We start from the raw sequence: 19,635 nt of genomic DNA, 5'->3' as shown, positions 1-19,635 counted from the left end.
TCCTTTATTAGGTCAGTGCTTTGCTCTGACTGCAGATCCCAAATGCCTGTTTTATATAATTGGTGGTAACTGGCACCATCCTTCCACTTCTCATTCTCCTTCAAAGATTATAGATTAACTTATAACATTACAAACAATGGGGCCTAGATTTTCTCCACCAAGGAGGGTGTGCAGAACCAGGAAATTAAGTCTTCTACATCTCATCCCTTTCACCCCACCCAATCCTCATGCCCATACATGCCAACCCATGAGCCCTCTTCCACCCCATAGTCCCTTAAAGATTATGCCAAACCATGCACTCCATCTGGCCCCATGCCCCTTTAAATTCCCTATGCCAACTTAGGGCCTACTCATGCCCTCCGCCCACCACCCATTGCTCTTACACCCTCCATGCTAACTCACCCAGTATCCACCATGAGCAGACCTCAGGAGCCATGTTGAGATGAAATAAAGTTCTAAATATCTATTTAAAAAACTCATTCATGAAAGCCCACTCAATTCATTTAAATTACCTCAAGTACGTAATTTCTTATAAAACAAACATTTGTGTTCATAATCTCACAAAGGCCAGCAAATCCTTTAATAACCACTTGGAGTGGTAAATTTAAAAAAAAACTTACAGCAACCTGCCCCCCCCCCCGCCCACCCACCCCACAATGGAATATTGTAGAAAACAGTCAAACATTAATAAGCCCGAGGGGTATAATCATGGAATTATGTCAATAGTTATTGAAACTGATAGAACAGATTTTAAGTTAGACAGATAGATAGTTTTTTTTCCCAAGTTTTAAATGGACCAGTTATTTAAATAACATGACAGTTCTATAGACCTCATTCACCCTTGGGGAGCATTTATGTGCACTCAAAATTAACACACCGTGGGATAACGCCCTTGCTACATTGAAAGTAGGGGTCTGCTTGAAGTCAGCATGGAGTCAAATGACCCTACGGATTCAGGTTTCCCACTTGTGGGACTCACATCATACTCATTCCTCTGCCCTAGCAAAAATAGGATCTGTCGGAAATGGGGGAGGGACTTCCAGATCTGGTCCCACCTACCATTTTTAAAAGGTCCTTGAAGTCTCCATGACTCTGAAAATGCAGCCTGTGTGTTTGTGTCAACTGTGGCTCAGGTGATAACTTGTGACTCAGAGGAGAGTGTGCTGTCAGTTCAAGTCCCACTCCAGGACTTGGGCATAAAAAAATCTAGGCTGATGCTCCAGTAGGCTAAATAGGAAATACTGTACTGTTGGATGCACTGTCTTTTAGAGAAGTGAACAGAGGCTCTTCCTGCCCTCTCCAGTGGGCATAAAAGATCCCATGTCATTATTTTGAAAAGCAGCAGTGGAATTATACCCAGTGTCATGGCCAATATTTACCCCTCAAATCAACACCACAGAAACAAGTTACCTATTCATTATGTCATCGCTGCTTGTGGGAGCTTGCTGTGTGCAAATTGGCTGCCACTTTTCCTACATCATAAGTGACTGCGTTTCAAAAGTACTTAATTGACTGTATTGGTATATCCTGAGGTCATGAAAGGTCCTAAAGAAACAAGTTCTTTCGTTTACATTCATAGGAGTTACACAGAAACAGGCTATTCAACCCAACTGGCCCATTTTCTTTCTACATAAACAAAAGTCCTAATTATGTTCATTAGCCCTACTACCATATTATTTTTTTACACCTACTGACAGTTTCTGCCTCAACCACTAACCTTGGAGGTGAATTCCACATCTCATCCTCGGTTTAAATCTCTTGCATTTAATATTGTATAGCCCCTCATTCAAAACCCTTCAACTACTGCCAACAGTCTGCTTCCAGCTACTTTATCCTAATGTTTCACCGCTTTAAAAACTTCTATTATATTGCAATATAATCTGTACTGTCCTAATTATCGCTAATAGTATATGGGTGTAATGAATTAAATGCAGCCACCATCCTCTCAACGTACAGCAAACTGCCCATTGTAATTGTGCCCAAATCCTTGCCCAGTAGGAGCCAAACCTATAAAAAATGGAGGATCACTGACTTTTGACAGCTATTTACAATAGCACATGTCTCACAACATATTAAGATTCTCATACAGGAGATAGCAGAACTCTAAACTTAAGCCTCCTTACACTTCTTTTGTCATTGTCAGTAGGATCTACATTATTTGGAAAAAACCTCTGGCTGTTTTTTTCCCAATTTGGCATTGAACTGTTGGAAGTGAGGTAGGCAGGGATTTCCACCCACCTGCTGTTTGCGACACTGGTTCTATTGCAATTTCCAGGATCAGTGAGGCAGTTTCTACTGAATTTGCGCACACACTTGGCATGCGCTGCAAGCAGACGAGGATGGCAATCCTGAGTACCGTCAACATTCAGATAAGACAGATGGCATTGGTTCTTGCTGTCACCTCTATCACCCTCCCTACTCTAATAGAACATAAAAAATCTTACAAACAGAACCTCCATGGTTCCACTTTACACTCAATCTCACTAGTAAACCTTAGGATGTACCATCCTTTTTCATATTTCCTTGCAACCTTAGCATAATATCAAATGTAATTCACCAACTCACCAAGGCTCCTTTGACAGTACAAACCCATGACGTCTACCACCTAGAAGGGCAAGGACAGCAGATAGATGGGAACACCAACACCTGCAAATTCCCCTCCAAGCCACTCACCATCCTGACTTGGAAATATATTGCCGTCCCCTCATTCCCACTGGGTCAAAATCCAGGAACTCCATCCCTAACAGCACTGTGGGTTTATCTACACCACATGGACTGCAGTTTTAGAAGGCAGCTCACCACCACTTTCTCAAAGGCAATTAGAGAGGGCCAAAAAATGCTGGCCTAGCGAGTGATGCCCACATCCTATAGAAGAATTTAAAAAATTGAATTTCATCCTACAAAGTTTGACGGCAGTATGTAGGCTCACTTTTGAACGCCAAGCTTGATATCCTGGCATCAGTGCATATACTACACCAAACAAGTCACTAATAACTTACATTTGTATAGCACTTTTAACATTTTTTTATTCATTCACAGGATGTGGGCTTCACTGGCTGGGCCAGCATTTATTGCCCATTCCTAATTGCCCTTGAGAAGGTGGTGGCGAGCTGCCTCTTTGAACTGTTGCAGTCCATGTGGTATAGGTACACCAACAGTGCTGTTAGGAAGTTCCAGGATTTCTCATGAAACATCCCAGGAGCATCATAAAACATACGACAGCAAATCACATGAGATATTAGGTGACATGCAGGTTTTAAGGAGGGTATTAAAGGAAGAAAGCAAAGTAGAGAGGCGGGGTGGTATAGGGATGGACTCTAGAACTTGACGCCCAGGCAATTGAAGACACAGCCACCAGTGGTGGCGAAATTACAACTGAAAATAGACAAGAAGCCAGATTTAGAGCAGCGTGGATATTCAGAGTATTAGGTGAATGCAACAGATTTTTTTTTAATTAAAAAAAGTGATTTTGACAAGGATTAACTTTGTCTATCTGAAAGGAAAGGGATGGTAAATAGTTAGTTAGTGTTACCTTTCAAGGACAGATAAGTAGAATTCAGGAGACAGTTTGCCTGAGGACACTGCCCCTGGTCTGTCCGGTTAAACAGATGTTATCTTTTTCTGCAGCCTCTTGGGCTGCATCCAGCCAGGATTGGTGGAGTGGGGATGTTGGGACACAGCAATAGGGAGAAGATAGTTATAGCTGTCAGAAAAGTCAGCATTGTAAATCCATTTCAGCTGTTAAGAAAGCTTCAAGAACTCACTAAATAAGCAAAAAAATTATGGCAAATAAAACTGAATATATATTGGCAACAATTCATTGCATCTGTTTTATAAGATGGCTACAAAGACAATTTCTGTCATTACCCTCTATGATGTTAGAGTCATAGAATCATTATGCCCTCATGTTAAATGCTGATGGCAGGAGGTGAGCAGACACTTCTTGTACCGCACATAAAAAAAGGGAAATTTAATCCAGGTAAAAGTCATCAGGGACACTGAAGAACATTTCAAACTTAAAAACACTCTGGTTGCCACTATCCTAGACCAGATGGAACAGCTGGTCATGGTTTACATTATCTAGCTTCTTTAGAATGTTGATTGCTTATTTTAGGATTCTATGTCTCAATGAGGAATGTCCAATTTACATAACCTCACCTCAAATCTAATTCCTTCATTCTTTCAGTAGCTCCAATATTCTCTTTACATGCTGGTGACCAGTATTCCAAGTGTGGCAGCACCAATGATTCAAAATGGGAGACTTACTTCACAACATGCCTCAAGCTCCAAAAATTACATTGCCAAAAATATCCAAAATCCAGGAATTCTCAGTATCTATTTCAGGATATAAAAGGGTACAAGCCAAAAACAAAAATACCTGGAAAAACTCAGCAGGTCTGACAGCATCTGCGGAGAGGAACACAGTTAACATTTTAAGTCCGTATGACTTTTTAACAGAACTAAGGAAAAATAGAAAAGAGGTGAAATATAAGCTGGTTTGGGAGGTTGGCGGGGGCGGCGCGGGTGGGACAGGTAGAGCTGGATTGAGGGCCAGTGATAGGTGGAGATAACCAAAAGATGTCATAGACAAAAGGACAAAGAGGTGTTGAAGCTGGTGATATTACCTAAGGAATGTGATAATAAAAGGTACAGATAGACGGAGACAGTCACTGAGGAAGGAAATATGGCTGTGAAAGCGGGTTTTAGTAAACACCTTGTCAAACACCAGGAGAGAAATGGAAAGCAATGAAGGGAATAAGGTGAAAGAAAGAGACGGAAATCCTGTCGGAGAGAAGAGCAATACTATAAAAGGGTACACCTGTTTTAAAACAAAAAAATCCTGAAAAGGAACCAGTTAACTTTAAACTTCTGCAAGAAAAGCCATCAGCTTCAATTTCAATTTTCAAGAAACAGTCCAACTAATTAGGCTCCCACGGTGATAAATTTGAGAAAAAGAAACTTGATTTTATTTTTTTCCATTAGGTGGAAGGTTTGTCTGCTGGCCCTGTATAATGGCATTAGATCTCCAGAGGTATTGCTCATGAGTCAGTAAGCCCACTTTTTTTTAAAAAAGGTGTTTATGACATATAGTGGTTGGAATCAGGTTCACTCAAGTTGACCTATATTTTAATTGAAATGTTTTGTTGTAAAATAAAAACTGGTGCTGTAGATTGAATTTCACAACTCTATTATTGTGAAAACCATGATGGAGTGGCTTTTTGATCTCACTTTTGTCTTACCAGTTTTAAATTTGATGGTATGCCTGTTAGTGAGTGTTAGATATCTGGGCTTGGATTTTCAGCTGGCGTACATCTCTGGCAGAGCAGAACTTCTACATGCCCCAGAAATTCTCCCTTGCCTCTGTTGCCACTAGAGAGCCCAACCAGATTGGGGACGGATGGAGAGTTAGTGCACCAGGCTTCAGGAATGTGCTGCAACAAAGAGGAAATTTGGCTGCTGCTTCCTATCTATTGCTGAGACCTTGCACAGCACTTAATGAGAGTATTAGAATAGGTGCCCTGACTATTCATTCAAGGCTTCCATTGCCAACTTTTGAATACTGGGCACCAGAGTCCCACTGCTACAAACTCTGCTATCCATTTTGTTAATTAACTGTCTATAATTGCTGGAATACTGAACTACTTATTTCTATTAAAATAGAAGAATGACTATAGATCAAAAACCTGCAATTATATAGCACCTTTCACATAGTAGACCATCCCAAAATACATCACAAGAGCGTTCAGATTCAACATCCATCCATGCCATAACACTACCAAAAGGTTTTCAAAAATCACAAACATCCAATGTCACTGTGCCAAAGTGAAACCATTCCTCTATGTCCTTTTTGACCAATCGGCAGCATTTGATACAGCTGACCACACCATCCTCCTCTAAAGCCTCCCCATTGTATCTGGCTGGGTGGGACTGCAATAGCCTAGCTCCATTCTTACTTAGCCAGTCACAGAAACAAAAAAAAAATCAGCACCTTTGCCTTTTGCCACACTTTTCTGGTGTTCCTCAAAAATCTATCCTTCATCTCATTCTCTCTCTCTCTCATTTACCTCAGCAACAGCATCCAAGAGCAGTGTCTGTTTCTGTATGTACGCTGATGGTTACTCCTAACCAGTTCTACCTTACTGCCACATCTCAAATCCTCAAATGGCTCCAGATTGCCAGGCTGTTGTATAACATTTATAACTGGTAAGCAGAAAGTTCCTTTGGGAAGACCAAAGTTATAAGCCATAATTTTAATCGGTTCTTTAGCGATAGGCTAGATGGCAAGGCTGGCATAAAAGCACAGGTAGAGGTCAGGGCATATCCAACATCTTCCTGCCACCATGCCATTTTGTCAGCAGTGGAAAAGCTGGCAAATTGGCCACCCATCCAGAGCCCAGTTGAGCCACTTCCCACCTCAGTGGACATTTCACCCAAATTGGGGAGACCCTCCAGTGAAACCTGGCTGCCTCGGAGGGGGCCTCCTTTTTGGGAACTCTATGGCCCATGGAGGAATCCCTCAGTGGCAATGGTCAGCCGTGTGTCAACAATGCAGCCTGTGCTTTGCATCTGCACCCACCCCCCAACCCAAGTTGTTGGACCTGCCTGCCTGGCCCTGGTGCACTCAATTCCACTTACCACTGTGAAGACAATCTCTTAGCAGCTGCAACCTTAGCACTGGCCAAAACTAGGAGTGGCATTGCTGAGCTGCCAGTCCTCTGATGGGGCAGACCATCATCCTTAAAAGTCCCACTTTTGGGGTCCCAGCAGCAGAACACATTTGACGTGACAAAATTCCAACAACCGTCTTCAGGCCCAGTCACAAACACCGTTCCCTCACGGACTCCATCCTTCTGCCTGACAGCTGACACTGAAGCGAACAATTCCAAACCTTACTGTAGAGGTCAAGGCGAGATTCTGCCAACGCATCCTGGCCATTACGAAGGCAAGCTATTTTCACCTTCACCACAGCTCTTCTACTGCTGAAATTATCATCCATGCCTTTGTCAACTCTGAATTTGACTATTCAATGTATTTCTCCTGGCTTTGCAGATTCTACCCTCTGTAAACTTGGTCATCCTAAACTCAGTTGCCTTACACCAACTCACTGACCTAGATTGACTCCTACTCAGTAAACAGCTCTATTTTGAAATCCTAATTTTTGTCTTCAAATCCCTCCATGGCCTTTCCCCTCCTGGTCTCTTATCTCCAGCCCTATAACCCTCAATCTGCACTAATTTTGGCCTCTTAAGCAACCCAGATTTTAATCATTCCACCACTGGCAACAGCACCTTCAGCTTCCAAAGTCCTAGTTCTATAATTCCATGCCAAACCTTGGTCTTTCCTTCCTCCTTTAAGATGGCCCTTAAGAATTACCTTTCAATGCACCCTTTGGGCATCTGCTTTAATATCTCATTTGGCTTGGTGTCAATTGTCTTTCATATTACTTCTGTGAAGCACGTTCAGGCATTTTACTGCCTTAAAAGTGCAAATTTGATCAGATCTACACAAGATATTAGACAGGTATTAAACATTAGGTTTCAAAGAAGCACCTTAAAAAAGGAGAGCTGGAGATAGAGGCTTTGGGAGGGAATTGCAGAATTTTGGATCGAACAGCTGAGTTATGACCACCACTTGTGACAGTTAAATTCAGATGCAAATCCAGAAATCTGAAGTTGGTAAGGTTGGAGGAAATGTCAGAGACAGGGAACAAGATGCTATGGAGGGATTTGAAAACAAGGATGGTCATTTTAAAAATCAAGACATTGCTAGACCAGGAGACAAATTAGTCAGCGAGCAAAGGTGTGGTGGGTAAACCCGACTTGGTTAGGACGCAGGCTGCAAATTTAATAGAAACAGTGATAACTTGCTGTCTATGATGATCTAGCAAGAAGAGTTAATAGACTCAGCTTGGAGGTAGCCGGATTGAGGGTTTGAGGCGAATTCAAAGAAACACTGTACTAGACAAACACATTGGTGAGCTTGACCTGGGCATCATGTGCTTAGACCCAAGCTGGCCAGTAAACCTAGCTGATTTCTTAGGGAAGAGTCAAGACAAAGGGTTAAGCATTCATCTGGCTCTGTTGTTTATATACCAGGATGCCCAATGCTTTTGCATTATACCAATATGAATTTTCCAATTCTTTTTGTAACCCTCAGACCGAAATTGCAGGTGGAATTTGCTTTTGCTTGCACATAAGCAAGCTCTACATAGGATCCTTGCTGCCACAGGTGCAAACAGTATTCAAACCAAAGACAGGGGGTTATTGAAAGGATCAGTTTTAACCTACTATGACCCACACCACATGTTATATTTGTAACTCCAGGCCTTTTATGTAATCACTGAAAGGGGAAATCTCTTCAGAAACGGACATTAAAAATTTCACCCTCTTGAACCAACATTTTTTTTTAAAAAGTGAAAGATACAGGTCAATCATGACAGGTCAATGCATTTCTCTAAAGGCCAACCTGAAGTCAGTAACATACTACTAGGTTCAGTAATCTTAGGTTTACTTCTATTTTGCATTGTGCATAGGTCAGAGTGTAAATAAGCATTATATTGCAATAAAATAAAAAGCATCAAGCTGTAAATTTTTTTTAAAAACCCTGGACAATTGGCTTCAAATTTCCTATCCATTCGTGTATTAGATGATCACCTGCATTTATACTCTGCTTTTCATATAGTAAAGCATCAAGGCATGACATCCAGCCAAAAGGAGACAACAGTAGAGCCATCAAAAAAAACTTTAATAATGTCTAAGGCATATCTTAAGGGAGAGACAGAAAAGTATGGAGAGGGGTTTCCAGAGCTTTGGGCCTAGATGGTTGAAGGCAAATAATCAATTCACAATATTCTTCACACACTTGTATGAAGCTGTAGGACTGGAGTAAATTTACTACTGAAGATACAATCCTATATGACCATGACACCCTGAATAATTAAGCAGAGTGGTGCAGCAATTCAAATGATCCTTTCTACACATCCTGCAGAGTTTGTTTGATCTGCTACAGACACTAGAAGTTGCTCGATTTTTGTAGGACGGTAATAGAAAAAAGGACAATCAGCAAATTTGTTTTAAAAAAATACATTCAGTTGAGTTGACCTTTTATTAGGTAGTCTTTATTGTTAAATAGGGACCAAAGGTCTACAGGTTCTCTGGTTTGTACAAAGCATGTACAGCAGCACAATCTGGAAACAAAAATACTTTTCATATACAAACTGCCAGCAACAGCCGAGTTAATCTGAAAATAAAAAATACAGTTTAATTCTCGTAGGAGTAGAAGTCTCAGTCCCAATCATCTTTATACTTTAATTATTCCACCCCACAAACAGAAAAAGAAAAAAGTCAGTTGTTTTCCTCCTGCCCCTGGTTAACAGGAAAATAACTGGATTCAGAATACAAAAACATTCACTGGCAAGAGAATTCCAATGCATCATACACTCACTCAGTATTTACACAATCCTGAACTAAGCATTATTTGAGTATCTGATTTAGCTACGTTTTGCAATATTAATATGCAGTAGCAAGCACCCTCAAGACTAAGCACGCTTGTAGTTCCCTGGGGAAAAAAAAGGGGAACAAAAATACCCTCTAGAGACTTCCCTGTTGGTTCAGTGGGTAAATTCACCATGTGATAAAGCAACAAGTCATACTGATCAGGAATGTCCCAGATTTGATTGGCTGGCTGCCTGCCTGTGCTGAGTTAGCATCTTAGTTGGCACCAATTTCCCTCTCTTCCCGCTGCCCACTGCCCCCTGCACCCCCCACCCCCACCCCCAATTTGTTGCAAAATTCAACATTCCCATTTAAGGTCACCTACTTAGTGACTCTCCCATTAAATGCATATTTGGGTGCCTATTTGAGGAGAGAACCAAATATAGCTGTGGTGGCCTATTCCACGGCTGAACAGTTCAATATTACCAGACTATAAACAAGCTCACTGAATTATGCAAGATATCATAAGGTTGCCACTGCCTGTAGATGAGTCACACTGCAACAGAAAATCAACACTATAGGAGAGTTCCCAGTGCAATAGAAAGGGTCTAATGTATATCTTTTAAAACACAGATTGCTCCATTTTCCTTGCATAGGATAGTTTAGACATACTGGGCAGTGGGTTTCCTTTCAAGCATAATTCTGATCAGGATTCACTGTTAAACTCATCCAAGTTATCAGGTGGCTGATGTTACAAAATGATGTTCAATACAATAAATAATCTTACTATTTAATCTGGGGCTCTTATCTGAACGGCCCATGCTTTTCATTAAAAAATATACCCAAGTTCTAATCTTCACAAGCTCTCCCCAGTATTCTTTAATGAAACCATACACAAGGTGTTCAATCAATCAGTAGAGATAATAAATGTCATCAAAAATATATGCAAACCCTTTACACTTGCAAAGTTATAGTCTGCTATTTTCAGTTCCATATATTCCAGAGCTGGTGTTTTGAAATTCAGTATACAATTTATTGTGGTTACAATTTTCAATTGTCCCCTGCACTTCAAAGGACAGCAATACTATGTTCACACTGAACTGTAATGTGTGCTGGGCCAGCACTCATTCTGCACTGACTGCATTCATTAATGCTTAGTGGAATGAAGTCTCAAAGAAAACAGCCTCACCAATAGTACACTGTGTTTTTTCCATTATTTAATGAGTGGAATTACTGCATAATTCTCTTATCTGGTGTTAAGATTCATTCTAAATGCGATCAATGGAGATAATTTAGTTATTTGGTGCATTTCATTACTGTAATTCTAGTGAGCATATTCAGCTTCTGCTTGCCTTCCTTCTCCTGTAGTATTTAAACTAAAATGGATATTAATGATTCAGCTTACAAATATCAGGTTAAAGTTTCCAAGCCCATTGAGGGGTTTCAGGAAACACTTCATTCTGTTCCATTGGCTGAGTGCTAACAATTCATAAATTGCACTCAAACTGAACAAGGGGAGTGCAAATCTGGTCCAGAGCAAGATGTGAATAAAATTTCATCAAGTTACCTTCTTGAATGTATTTTAAATATCTAAACTCAACCAAATTTATCACAAAGCACATTTGGCACAACAATTTGCTAGTATTAGGCAATAATTCAGCATTACTGTAAAAAAACTTACAAGAGAATTTTTCAGCACCTGGAACTCAGCAAAATCCACATTTCTTTTTCACCAAGAACCATGCTTTTGATAGCCAGTTTGCCACACACTGGCCGACTTAGAATCCAGAAAGAACAAGCTACTTTTCAATCTATTCTTACTCAGTATATGCACTGGTGTGGTAAAGGACACAGATTAAGAATTAACATTTAGACTCATACCTTTCTCTAGCCCAGTAAAGCTGGGTTTTAAGAATACAATGATTTCAGCATACTGAAATTTCCATTGTCTGGGAATGTGGTTAGGTTAAAAGGCTGATGCAAGCAGCCACAAAATATACTCCACCATTATGGCACAGAAGCAACAAAAGCATTAGTATATCTTTCTGCACCAAAATAATTCACATTGCAGCTCACTCTAGAGGAGGTTATGCTGAATTCATTCATGAGCTAACTTGGGAGAGTGTAACTAATCTTTAAGATCTGTCAGCTCAATTTTCTGAGCAGGGTTATGCAGAATAAAGGGAACGTAACAGTTCTGAATTTTTTTCTAAAATGTTTTTGCAACAAAGACGTTTCTTCAAGTTTTATTTACCTTCCACCGTCAATTAATTGTCATTCAGGAGGTAGAACTTTCCAGACTACTCAATCTCATTTCTTAGTATACTGATGGCCCATCATAGTTAGATACAAATCATGAGCCAACCACAATATGGCCTATCTATACAATTTTATTTGCAGTTGTGCGCTGGACCTTTGCAGCTTTATACATAAGCACCAAGTCTCTTTCTTCCCGCCCACCACCACCAGCCACCCTCTCCCCAATAAATCACAACAGGAACTACTTACCATTTTGACTGAAATGTGAGCTAAAAACTAAGCTTGTGGTCTCATGTTCAAAACAAGTTAGAGTAATCACTGTGCATCCCCTACATTTAGTTTATAACTATCACCATTAAATCTGTTTATTTCTTTATGCCAAATTATTTTGTAAACTCTTATTTGCATTTTGCTCTACAGTGCAAGGAGGATAGATATCCCTTTATAGAAAGTGACAGTTACATTTCCAGAACACTATGACACAGTGTACTATCAGGACTCTTGCTAGTGCTGAGTTTCCCTTCCTAAATTTATGTTCCACCCATCATAGTGACTTTTTTTGGATATTTTCCTATAGCAAAAATTAATGTGTGCATATTACCCTTGAATTCTCATTGCAGTTTAATACATGCAACATGTACAACAGCCATAAGGTTTACTCCCTTTTCAGCTAATGTGAATGAAAGAAGCCATTATGGTGAGCTGAGCTGCATCAGTCTGCACACAAGTCAACTGTGAACATAGCATTACTTATTAGTTGCAGGGGAGCCAAGTAGGATACGATTGTTGGTATGAGGTGGCAGTGTGCGCTACATAGTAGTTGCTAAAGTTTGCATCACTGACATATGGAGCAGGCTGGTAATAGCAAGTGACATTGGTGACATTGGGGATGATGTTTTGCTCTGCCAGCACCCTGAGGGCCAAGAGGCTAATTAGGTTGAGAGTCTGGCGCCTTTCATGTCCCATCAGACAAACAGTGCTTTCGTTCACTACATTCCTCAAAATCATCAGGTAATCATATTTGCTTTTCTCCTCCCCGATGAAGTGGTTCTGGAGGTAGACTTCCAGCTTTCTTTGTTGTTCAGTGATGTCTGGGAAATCAATAAAGAAACGGGAACACATGTACCGCTCTAAGGATTTGATTACTTCTTCACTGGCTGGCTTGAATTCTCTCACCAGAAGATTACAATATTTCAGTAGTCCTCCTCCTCTGATTTCCTCTGGAGTCTTGGTTGCAATTAGTGTATTCCTGAGGTGACCTAATGCTTCCTCAAAGTCCCCATATACACTTTCCCCAATCACTGTTGGGTGGAAGTGCTCACTCATTGGGTTCTCAGAGTAATCATAATAAAATAAGACAGAATCCAAGATTATCTGGAAGGAATCAACACTGAACTCAAACTGCCGGCGTAAGGAGTCCACGAACTTAAGCTCCACATTCTTTCCATTATTGTTGGAGAGGGAGATCAAGCTCCAACGGTCTGTATCTGTGCAAACTTTCACCATTTTTTGCACATAGACCTCCTTGAGTGTAAGGGGTGTGATTTTTTCCTTGTTGACTCCTTCTGGAAGAAACTCCAACAGACAACCCAGCACCACATCTTTTACCAACTGGAATTCAGTTTCCCCTGGTAGATCAACCCCAAAAATTAAGTCCAAATCTTTGTAGTTTAAGCCATTATTCTTTACTAGGACATGGCTGGCTGCTGACCCATTAAGACGGACATCCCGTACTAGAATTCCACTTTCAAAGAGCCTGGTCCTTACAGTCTTAACCACATCTTTCAGTCTGACCTCTAATGTTGGAAAATTTCCACGCCCGTGAATAAGAACGACCTCAGTAAGGACATCATTCAAACTGCTCACTTGATCCCAGCTCAGCACACTAGTAGCTTTACTTTCTGCCATATTGCGTCTTTGGGCTTCAATCAGCTGGAAAGAAAACAAAAAATATATTACACCACACCTACTTTCACACATAAAATAATCTTTTTGGAAAGTGATTGTATATTCACCTCTGCAGATCGAAAAGGAGCCACTAAAATTTCTAATCAATTTGTTCTGCATTAAGTCTGAAATCACAGGTTAAAGGGTTGGACGTTTTCACACTCAAATGCTCGCTTCTTATTTACTGCCCATTAATAACAAAACCATTTTGCATTACATTATGTAACAGATGAAAGCATCACTTTTGGCATATTCCAACAGTATAATAAAGTCACAATGGGTTATCAAAACCATCTCAGGTTTTCAGCAAGGCTGTTGTACCAAGATCAATCGAGTAGCAGCTACTGGAGCAAAGATGTTTAGCAGGTGCCAACTCAGCTGAACCTCATGTTTACAAGTTAATTTATTACACAGCACAGTATGAACACATCAAATAACCAATGAGGTCACTCAAGTTTATATGTCAGGGTACCTTGACAACAGTTCTTTTACAACCACAGGTCAAAAAAACTTAATCGATTGCTGCAACTGTTCTTCCAGACTTCAAAATAAATGATGGCATATGCGGAGGCATTATTTTGTTGAACAGACTCTGAATAGCATCAATGAGTTCCTCAAAAAAAGTTCTTCAGCAAGACAAGATACCCAGTAATTTGTGGGTTTAAGAAAACGTAAGGATTGAATTTTAATAAGAGACTAGCATGCAGATAGCAATTTTCACAACTTTAGGACATACCATAGTACCCTCCAGACAAACAATTACTTTTTGAAGAATAGTCAATATTGTAATGTAGGAAGTGAGGCACCTAATTTAAGCAAAGCAAGCACCCACAACAGTAATAAGATAATGATCAGAGATTACTGACAGAAGCAAGGGCACTTTAACTGAAAGCAACTTGGAACTCCTGAGATTAAATCATTGTAGAAACCCATTTCCTGGACTTTATAAATTTATATACTGAGCTGTGCAGAGCAGTGCAGTTGGATTAGTTTTGAATTACTCTAATTAATCGCCACTGAATCAAATGACCCTTCGATGCTACTAGCAAAGTTACAAAGCATATTCTGCATCCATTTTTCTGCAGGATCCTAGGGATTTTCTGATTAACCAAAACTTTTAGAATTTGGGAATTTATTTTAACAGAAATTGAACAGACAGAATTTAAGTGGTAATTGATAAATACTTCAGATTTTGTTGGCACTTTCCCAGCTTAATTGCACTGTTAGCTCTCTTCCTACAGCCTTGTACTTTTCTCTGCTTCAGATATTTATCCAGTTTTCTCTTAAAAGATATAGTGATCCTTGAATCAGCCACTTTTGGCAAAACATTCAATGTTCCAAGCCAACTCTAACCCCACTGCATGAGGAATTTTAAATTGATGACCCCTCAGTGACTTCCCAACATCGTGCCAAAACCCTACATTGTCCAAGCCTCCCGTTTGGTTTCTCTGCTTCAGTGAAACAGTTCAAGTATGATAAGTCCTTCATCACAACTAATTCCACCCCAGCATCATCCAACACTGGTAAATCTATATTGTGTTATTTTCAGAATGGCATTCTTAAAATTGGAAGGTGTATTCCAACTATAGTCTAACCAAAGCTATAATTTTATTATACTTATGTCTCTATTCATAAAACCTAAAATGCTGTTTTTTTTTAAAAAAATCATCTATTCTCATGAAGCTATTAATGTATATATTATTGGAAATATTTTTCTTTTAAAATAGAAGTTTAGTCTGTGGGCGTGTCTTAATTGGATTAAAGCCAGCTAGTCTGGATGCTTTGATGTGTTCTAGTTTTGAGATGTAAGGTAGATTGCATTTGCATTTTTTTTTGAATGGAGCATTCAAGAAGTGAAGTGAAAACTGACACCTAAGCAGCAGATACTAAGCAATATGTTTATATTATTAATAAAATTGGTATTATGATTAAAGGGGTTTATTGTTAGAGAGGTTTAGTTCAGAGGATGGTGATACAATGAGAATTTACATTCAATGAGCAGTGCTAGGTATAACTTCAGCAGTTGTGTGTGTGTGTAGAGCAGAGGCAATGTGAGATCAAAAACAGCTGGTAAGCCTCCAGCTGTCTCCACAGGAACCAAAATGAAAAGAGCCTTATTTTTAATTCATAAAAGGTGAAAATGCTTTGCCTGATGTCTGCTTAAGTATATGGGTTGCTGTTACCATAATAGAGATTAGTTTGGGAATTTGTTAAAAGTTAGTAGTACTTTATAGCCATGTACCTGTGTTTAATGTGTTTTAACTTAATAAAATGTTTCATCTAGTTCAATATAAAACCTCTCAAGAACTGGTGATCTGATTCCCGAATTTAGAGTTGCATCTCAACATAGCATTTATAATTATAGGTTATGACAATTGTTTAAAGTTTCCCTCTGGGACTTTTAAATAACTCAGCTTTACCAACTGCATCGGTCATAACATCCATCCACAGTCCCAATTTCAGGGGTGTTACATATTTGGACACCTGGGTCAATGCTCATCTACACCATTCAGCATATTTCCATTAACTGTACAGCTCTGTTCCTCATTTTCCTCTAAATTACCTCAAGCTTCACCACATTAAATGCATCTACTACCCTGCCTTTGTCTTTTTGAAGTCTTTTGCAGACTTTTTCACCATTTGCCAAACCCCTACTATTGTGTAGTCAGCAAGTTGAGATGCTGCTCCTTGTGCTCACGTCATCTACACACACTCCTAGAACAAAAAGTAAACCAATTCTGGGACTCTGGAAAACACCAACCCTTCTCCAATCTAAAACTCTGCTTCCTGTTATCCACCTTATTAACTATGGCAACTTCATCATACCATACGCCTGAATTTCCCAACAAAATGTTATGGAACACCTTCTAAAAATCCATATCAACTCCATCATTTTACTTATCCTGTCAAAAAGCTCAAATCTATCAAACATTACTTGCCTTTTAACAATCTGTTTTAGCTACCTTTGACTACCTTGTGCATTTCCAAATGTTATTTGATTTTGAATTATGCATTGTGAGTTAGCCCACAATAGATATTAGAGGCTAATGAATGCCTCCAATAGGGGTGTTATGTTAGCCACCCTCCCATCCAACAATTTTCATATCCGAAGAGGCAAACAATTATGTTTCACAAAACCCTCCTGGGTTGAATTAAACCCCTGTAATACTAATTACTAGCTTGACAAAACCCAATTACTTACATAATCATACTTCACACACACCTCTACATAACTAATTTTCTGAAGAAATAAAACCAAATCGGATAATGTCAATTTAACTTTCACATTCTTACACTAGTTTAGGCACAAAATTTGCTGGCAACGTCTTTCTGAAACAATACGATGGGACACATTCAAGCATGTCAAAAATGATTCAAAAATATTCAAAAATATATTATTGATTAGTCAGCTCCTTCTTAAAATGTTAGTTTTTATGTTGTAGTCATTAAGAAAGTAACCTAAAGTACTTTATATCCCAAAGAGTGAATTTGGAAGCCTCAAACCCCAAGGTGTGATCCAAATTAATGATTTTGCACAGACAAAATTTAGCAGAATTATTTAGCTATACTTCCCACATTACTAAACCCACACCCTCATGGGGTCACTTAGTTATCTGGTTTCATAAAAATGCATAACTAGCGCATTACACTATTATAGGGGTCTTTGATATTAATTAAATTCTATCTTTGACTTCTAAAATAAACAAAGTATATCTGTTCTCTCCAGAAAAAATAAACTTAAAAATAATAGTTAGCAGAACTACCACAAATACTTTGAACTCGTTGAGATTCGCATGAAACATAAATATTTAAAACAAATGAACGTTAAAATTTTACTTTCCAAGGGAACAAAACAATTCTTCGAATAGTTGATTTTTTTTTGAGGACAATGAGTAACCTCCTTTTACAACATTTCATCAATAATGCAAACACCAAGGGATTAAACTGGTAAAACAGACTATTAGTGTTGCGCCTTTCAAGTTAAACACTTAGATTACCCTGTTACCTAATTGGCTTATAAAGTAACACTTGTCAACTAACAAGACGACGAAACAACTGCAGGGATTTCTTGCAAAAACAGAACACCATGCTGGACTGGAAAGATGAGAAAGCAATACAATTTCAGTTTTTTACAATATTTAACAGGAACTACAGAAAAATCAGAAGTGAAGTGCTGGCACCACCCACATTTGCGTACAGACAGAACAAACACTACAACCCAGTGAGTGTTTTCCCTGCTCCCGCTCGCTCTTTCTGCTGCAATTTATGGATTTCAGACCACTTCACAAACATTGCTGTACCTCTCCACCGCATAAACACACCTGCAGCAGAGACTAGCAAGACCCATTCTCAACAGAAAGTCTCTTCGCTCTGGTTACACTATGCTTCGATATATCCTGAATTAAGCACTATTAACGCGCTTTAGTTCGTTGTTCGCACTATTTTGTTGCAAAGGATCCAGTTAATCGGGATTAATCCGAGCAGCCCTCCTGATTGGCTGTCAGTTCACGTGCTGTTGGGAGATGTTTCAATAATAGAGGTGGGTTAGATCCCTGAGAGCCTTTAGTTTTGGGATAACATTACACTGTCATCTAAGGAAAATGTAATTATTTAGGTTGCTATCCAACTTCATCTTTTTATGGTCAACATAAGAGCGGTATTTAAAGCGGCACTTTGTTAAATAAACTGGAAAATGCAATAAATAGCATGGAAATCCTTGTTAATCAACGATAAGTTTGCCTTTGTGTATATTTAATTGCATTCCCTTTAAGAAGCACATTCATTCCTTTAATATATTTCTACAAGGTTTTATTCCCCCTTTGTTTATTCTTGTGTTAATCAGTACATCAGTGCCCCACGTCATTTGTGAGACCGAGATGAGCCATACTTCATATTTTTGTTGAGTGTGAACAGTCTCTTGTTCAATCATTTGACAGGGCTACTCCTCTACCTCTGTTCCAGCACAGTCCAACGCTCCATGATCTTTGACTACCAAGTGTGGAGGGGGGCGGGAGGCAAGTTGGAGATGGGGGTGGGGAAGTATGGTCGGTGGGGATGATCCTCCGACTGCCTGCTTCTCCCCCACAATCTTCTCCAAACCCAAGTTTTCCCAGACAGACGAGAGTGTTTACTGGACAATGGGAGCAATATTTATCATTTACTTAAAAGGAAGAATTTTTTTTATTTATGGTTGTTATTTTGTTCATTTTACCCCTTTAAAAGGGGGGCGGATTTTGAAAAAGCTCATATTCAGTTGATGGCACTGGGGGCAATAAAATGTCTCCTTATAGGTGACTAGTAAAAGGAGCAGCCACATGCTCACCGTTAATCCCACTCTAACCAGCTAACACAGGCTGAGGTGAGCAGTAACCTCCCATTTGGGGAATAGCACCCCCTTTTGGAGAAACAGTTTATCTTCGGGCTTCTGTTGAGGTGACTCCACCATTATCAGTGTATATCACTTATCAATTCCATGGCACAGACATTGTCCTGCCGTTTAAGTTTGAATTAAAACATTTTACCATTCTACTTTACTAATAAAATAGTGAAAGTCTTCCTCGTTATCATCATTTTTATGGTGATTTTGAGAAATGAAAATTCATTGTTACCTTTTATGATAGCTATTTTTAATACAGGTCAAATATCCTTTATCAGTACATCTGAAAACACAGCCAAAAACCGAACGTTTTCTGAATAGCTATGCAGTTAATTTGTATTTTAATAAAGAAATGTAATATTATATTACGGGTGTAATAAATAATAACGGGTAAGAAGTAGGGTGTATGAGAGTTGGCATAAAGATAAACAACCTAATACTTGTAGACTTCAGCTGGGCCTAGGCTTAGGCTATCATAATGTAAGTTGGCCTAGGCCAACCATATATACAGTAGATCCGAAAACAGAGAATATCTGAATACCAAAACACAATCAGCCCCTTGGACTTAGGATAAAGGATACTCAATCTGTGGAATAAGACATTGAGGCCCTTTAAAAT

The 19,635-nt window shown here is 39.3% G+C and overlaps 1 protein-coding gene across 12 annotated transcripts in view; it reads right to left on the bottom strand.

Annotated features, from left to right (window-relative positions):
* The window catches only part of tent5c (terminal nucleotidyltransferase 5C), a 130,564-nt gene that overhangs the window by 89,810 nt on the left and 21,119 nt on the right, over window positions 1-19,635 (bottom strand). For 11 of the 12 annotated variants that reach the window (XM_041211183.1, XM_041211184.1, XM_041211179.1 and 8 more), the window contains one exon: window positions 9,092-13,625. The exons of the other annotated variant lie outside the window; for it this stretch is intronic. In XM_041211183.1, the coding sequence (XP_041067117.1) occupies window positions 12,447-13,601 (1,155 nt within the window). In that variant the 5' untranslated portion in view covers window positions 13,602-13,625 and the 3' untranslated portion in view covers window positions 9,092-12,446. Of the gene's footprint in view, window positions 1-9,091; window positions 13,626-19,635 lie in introns of those variants that run through there. 12 annotated transcript variants of the gene reach the window in all.

This window comes from Carcharodon carcharias, chromosome 18, assembly GCF_017639515.1.
Source record: "Carcharodon carcharias isolate sCarCar2 chromosome 18, sCarCar2.pri, whole genome shotgun sequence".
Classification (NCBI taxonomy): Eukaryota; Metazoa; Chordata; class Chondrichthyes; order Lamniformes; family Lamnidae; genus Carcharodon; species Carcharodon carcharias.
Note: the sequence above shows the minus strand (reverse complement) of the source record. Positions and strands in the feature narration are given on the sequence as shown.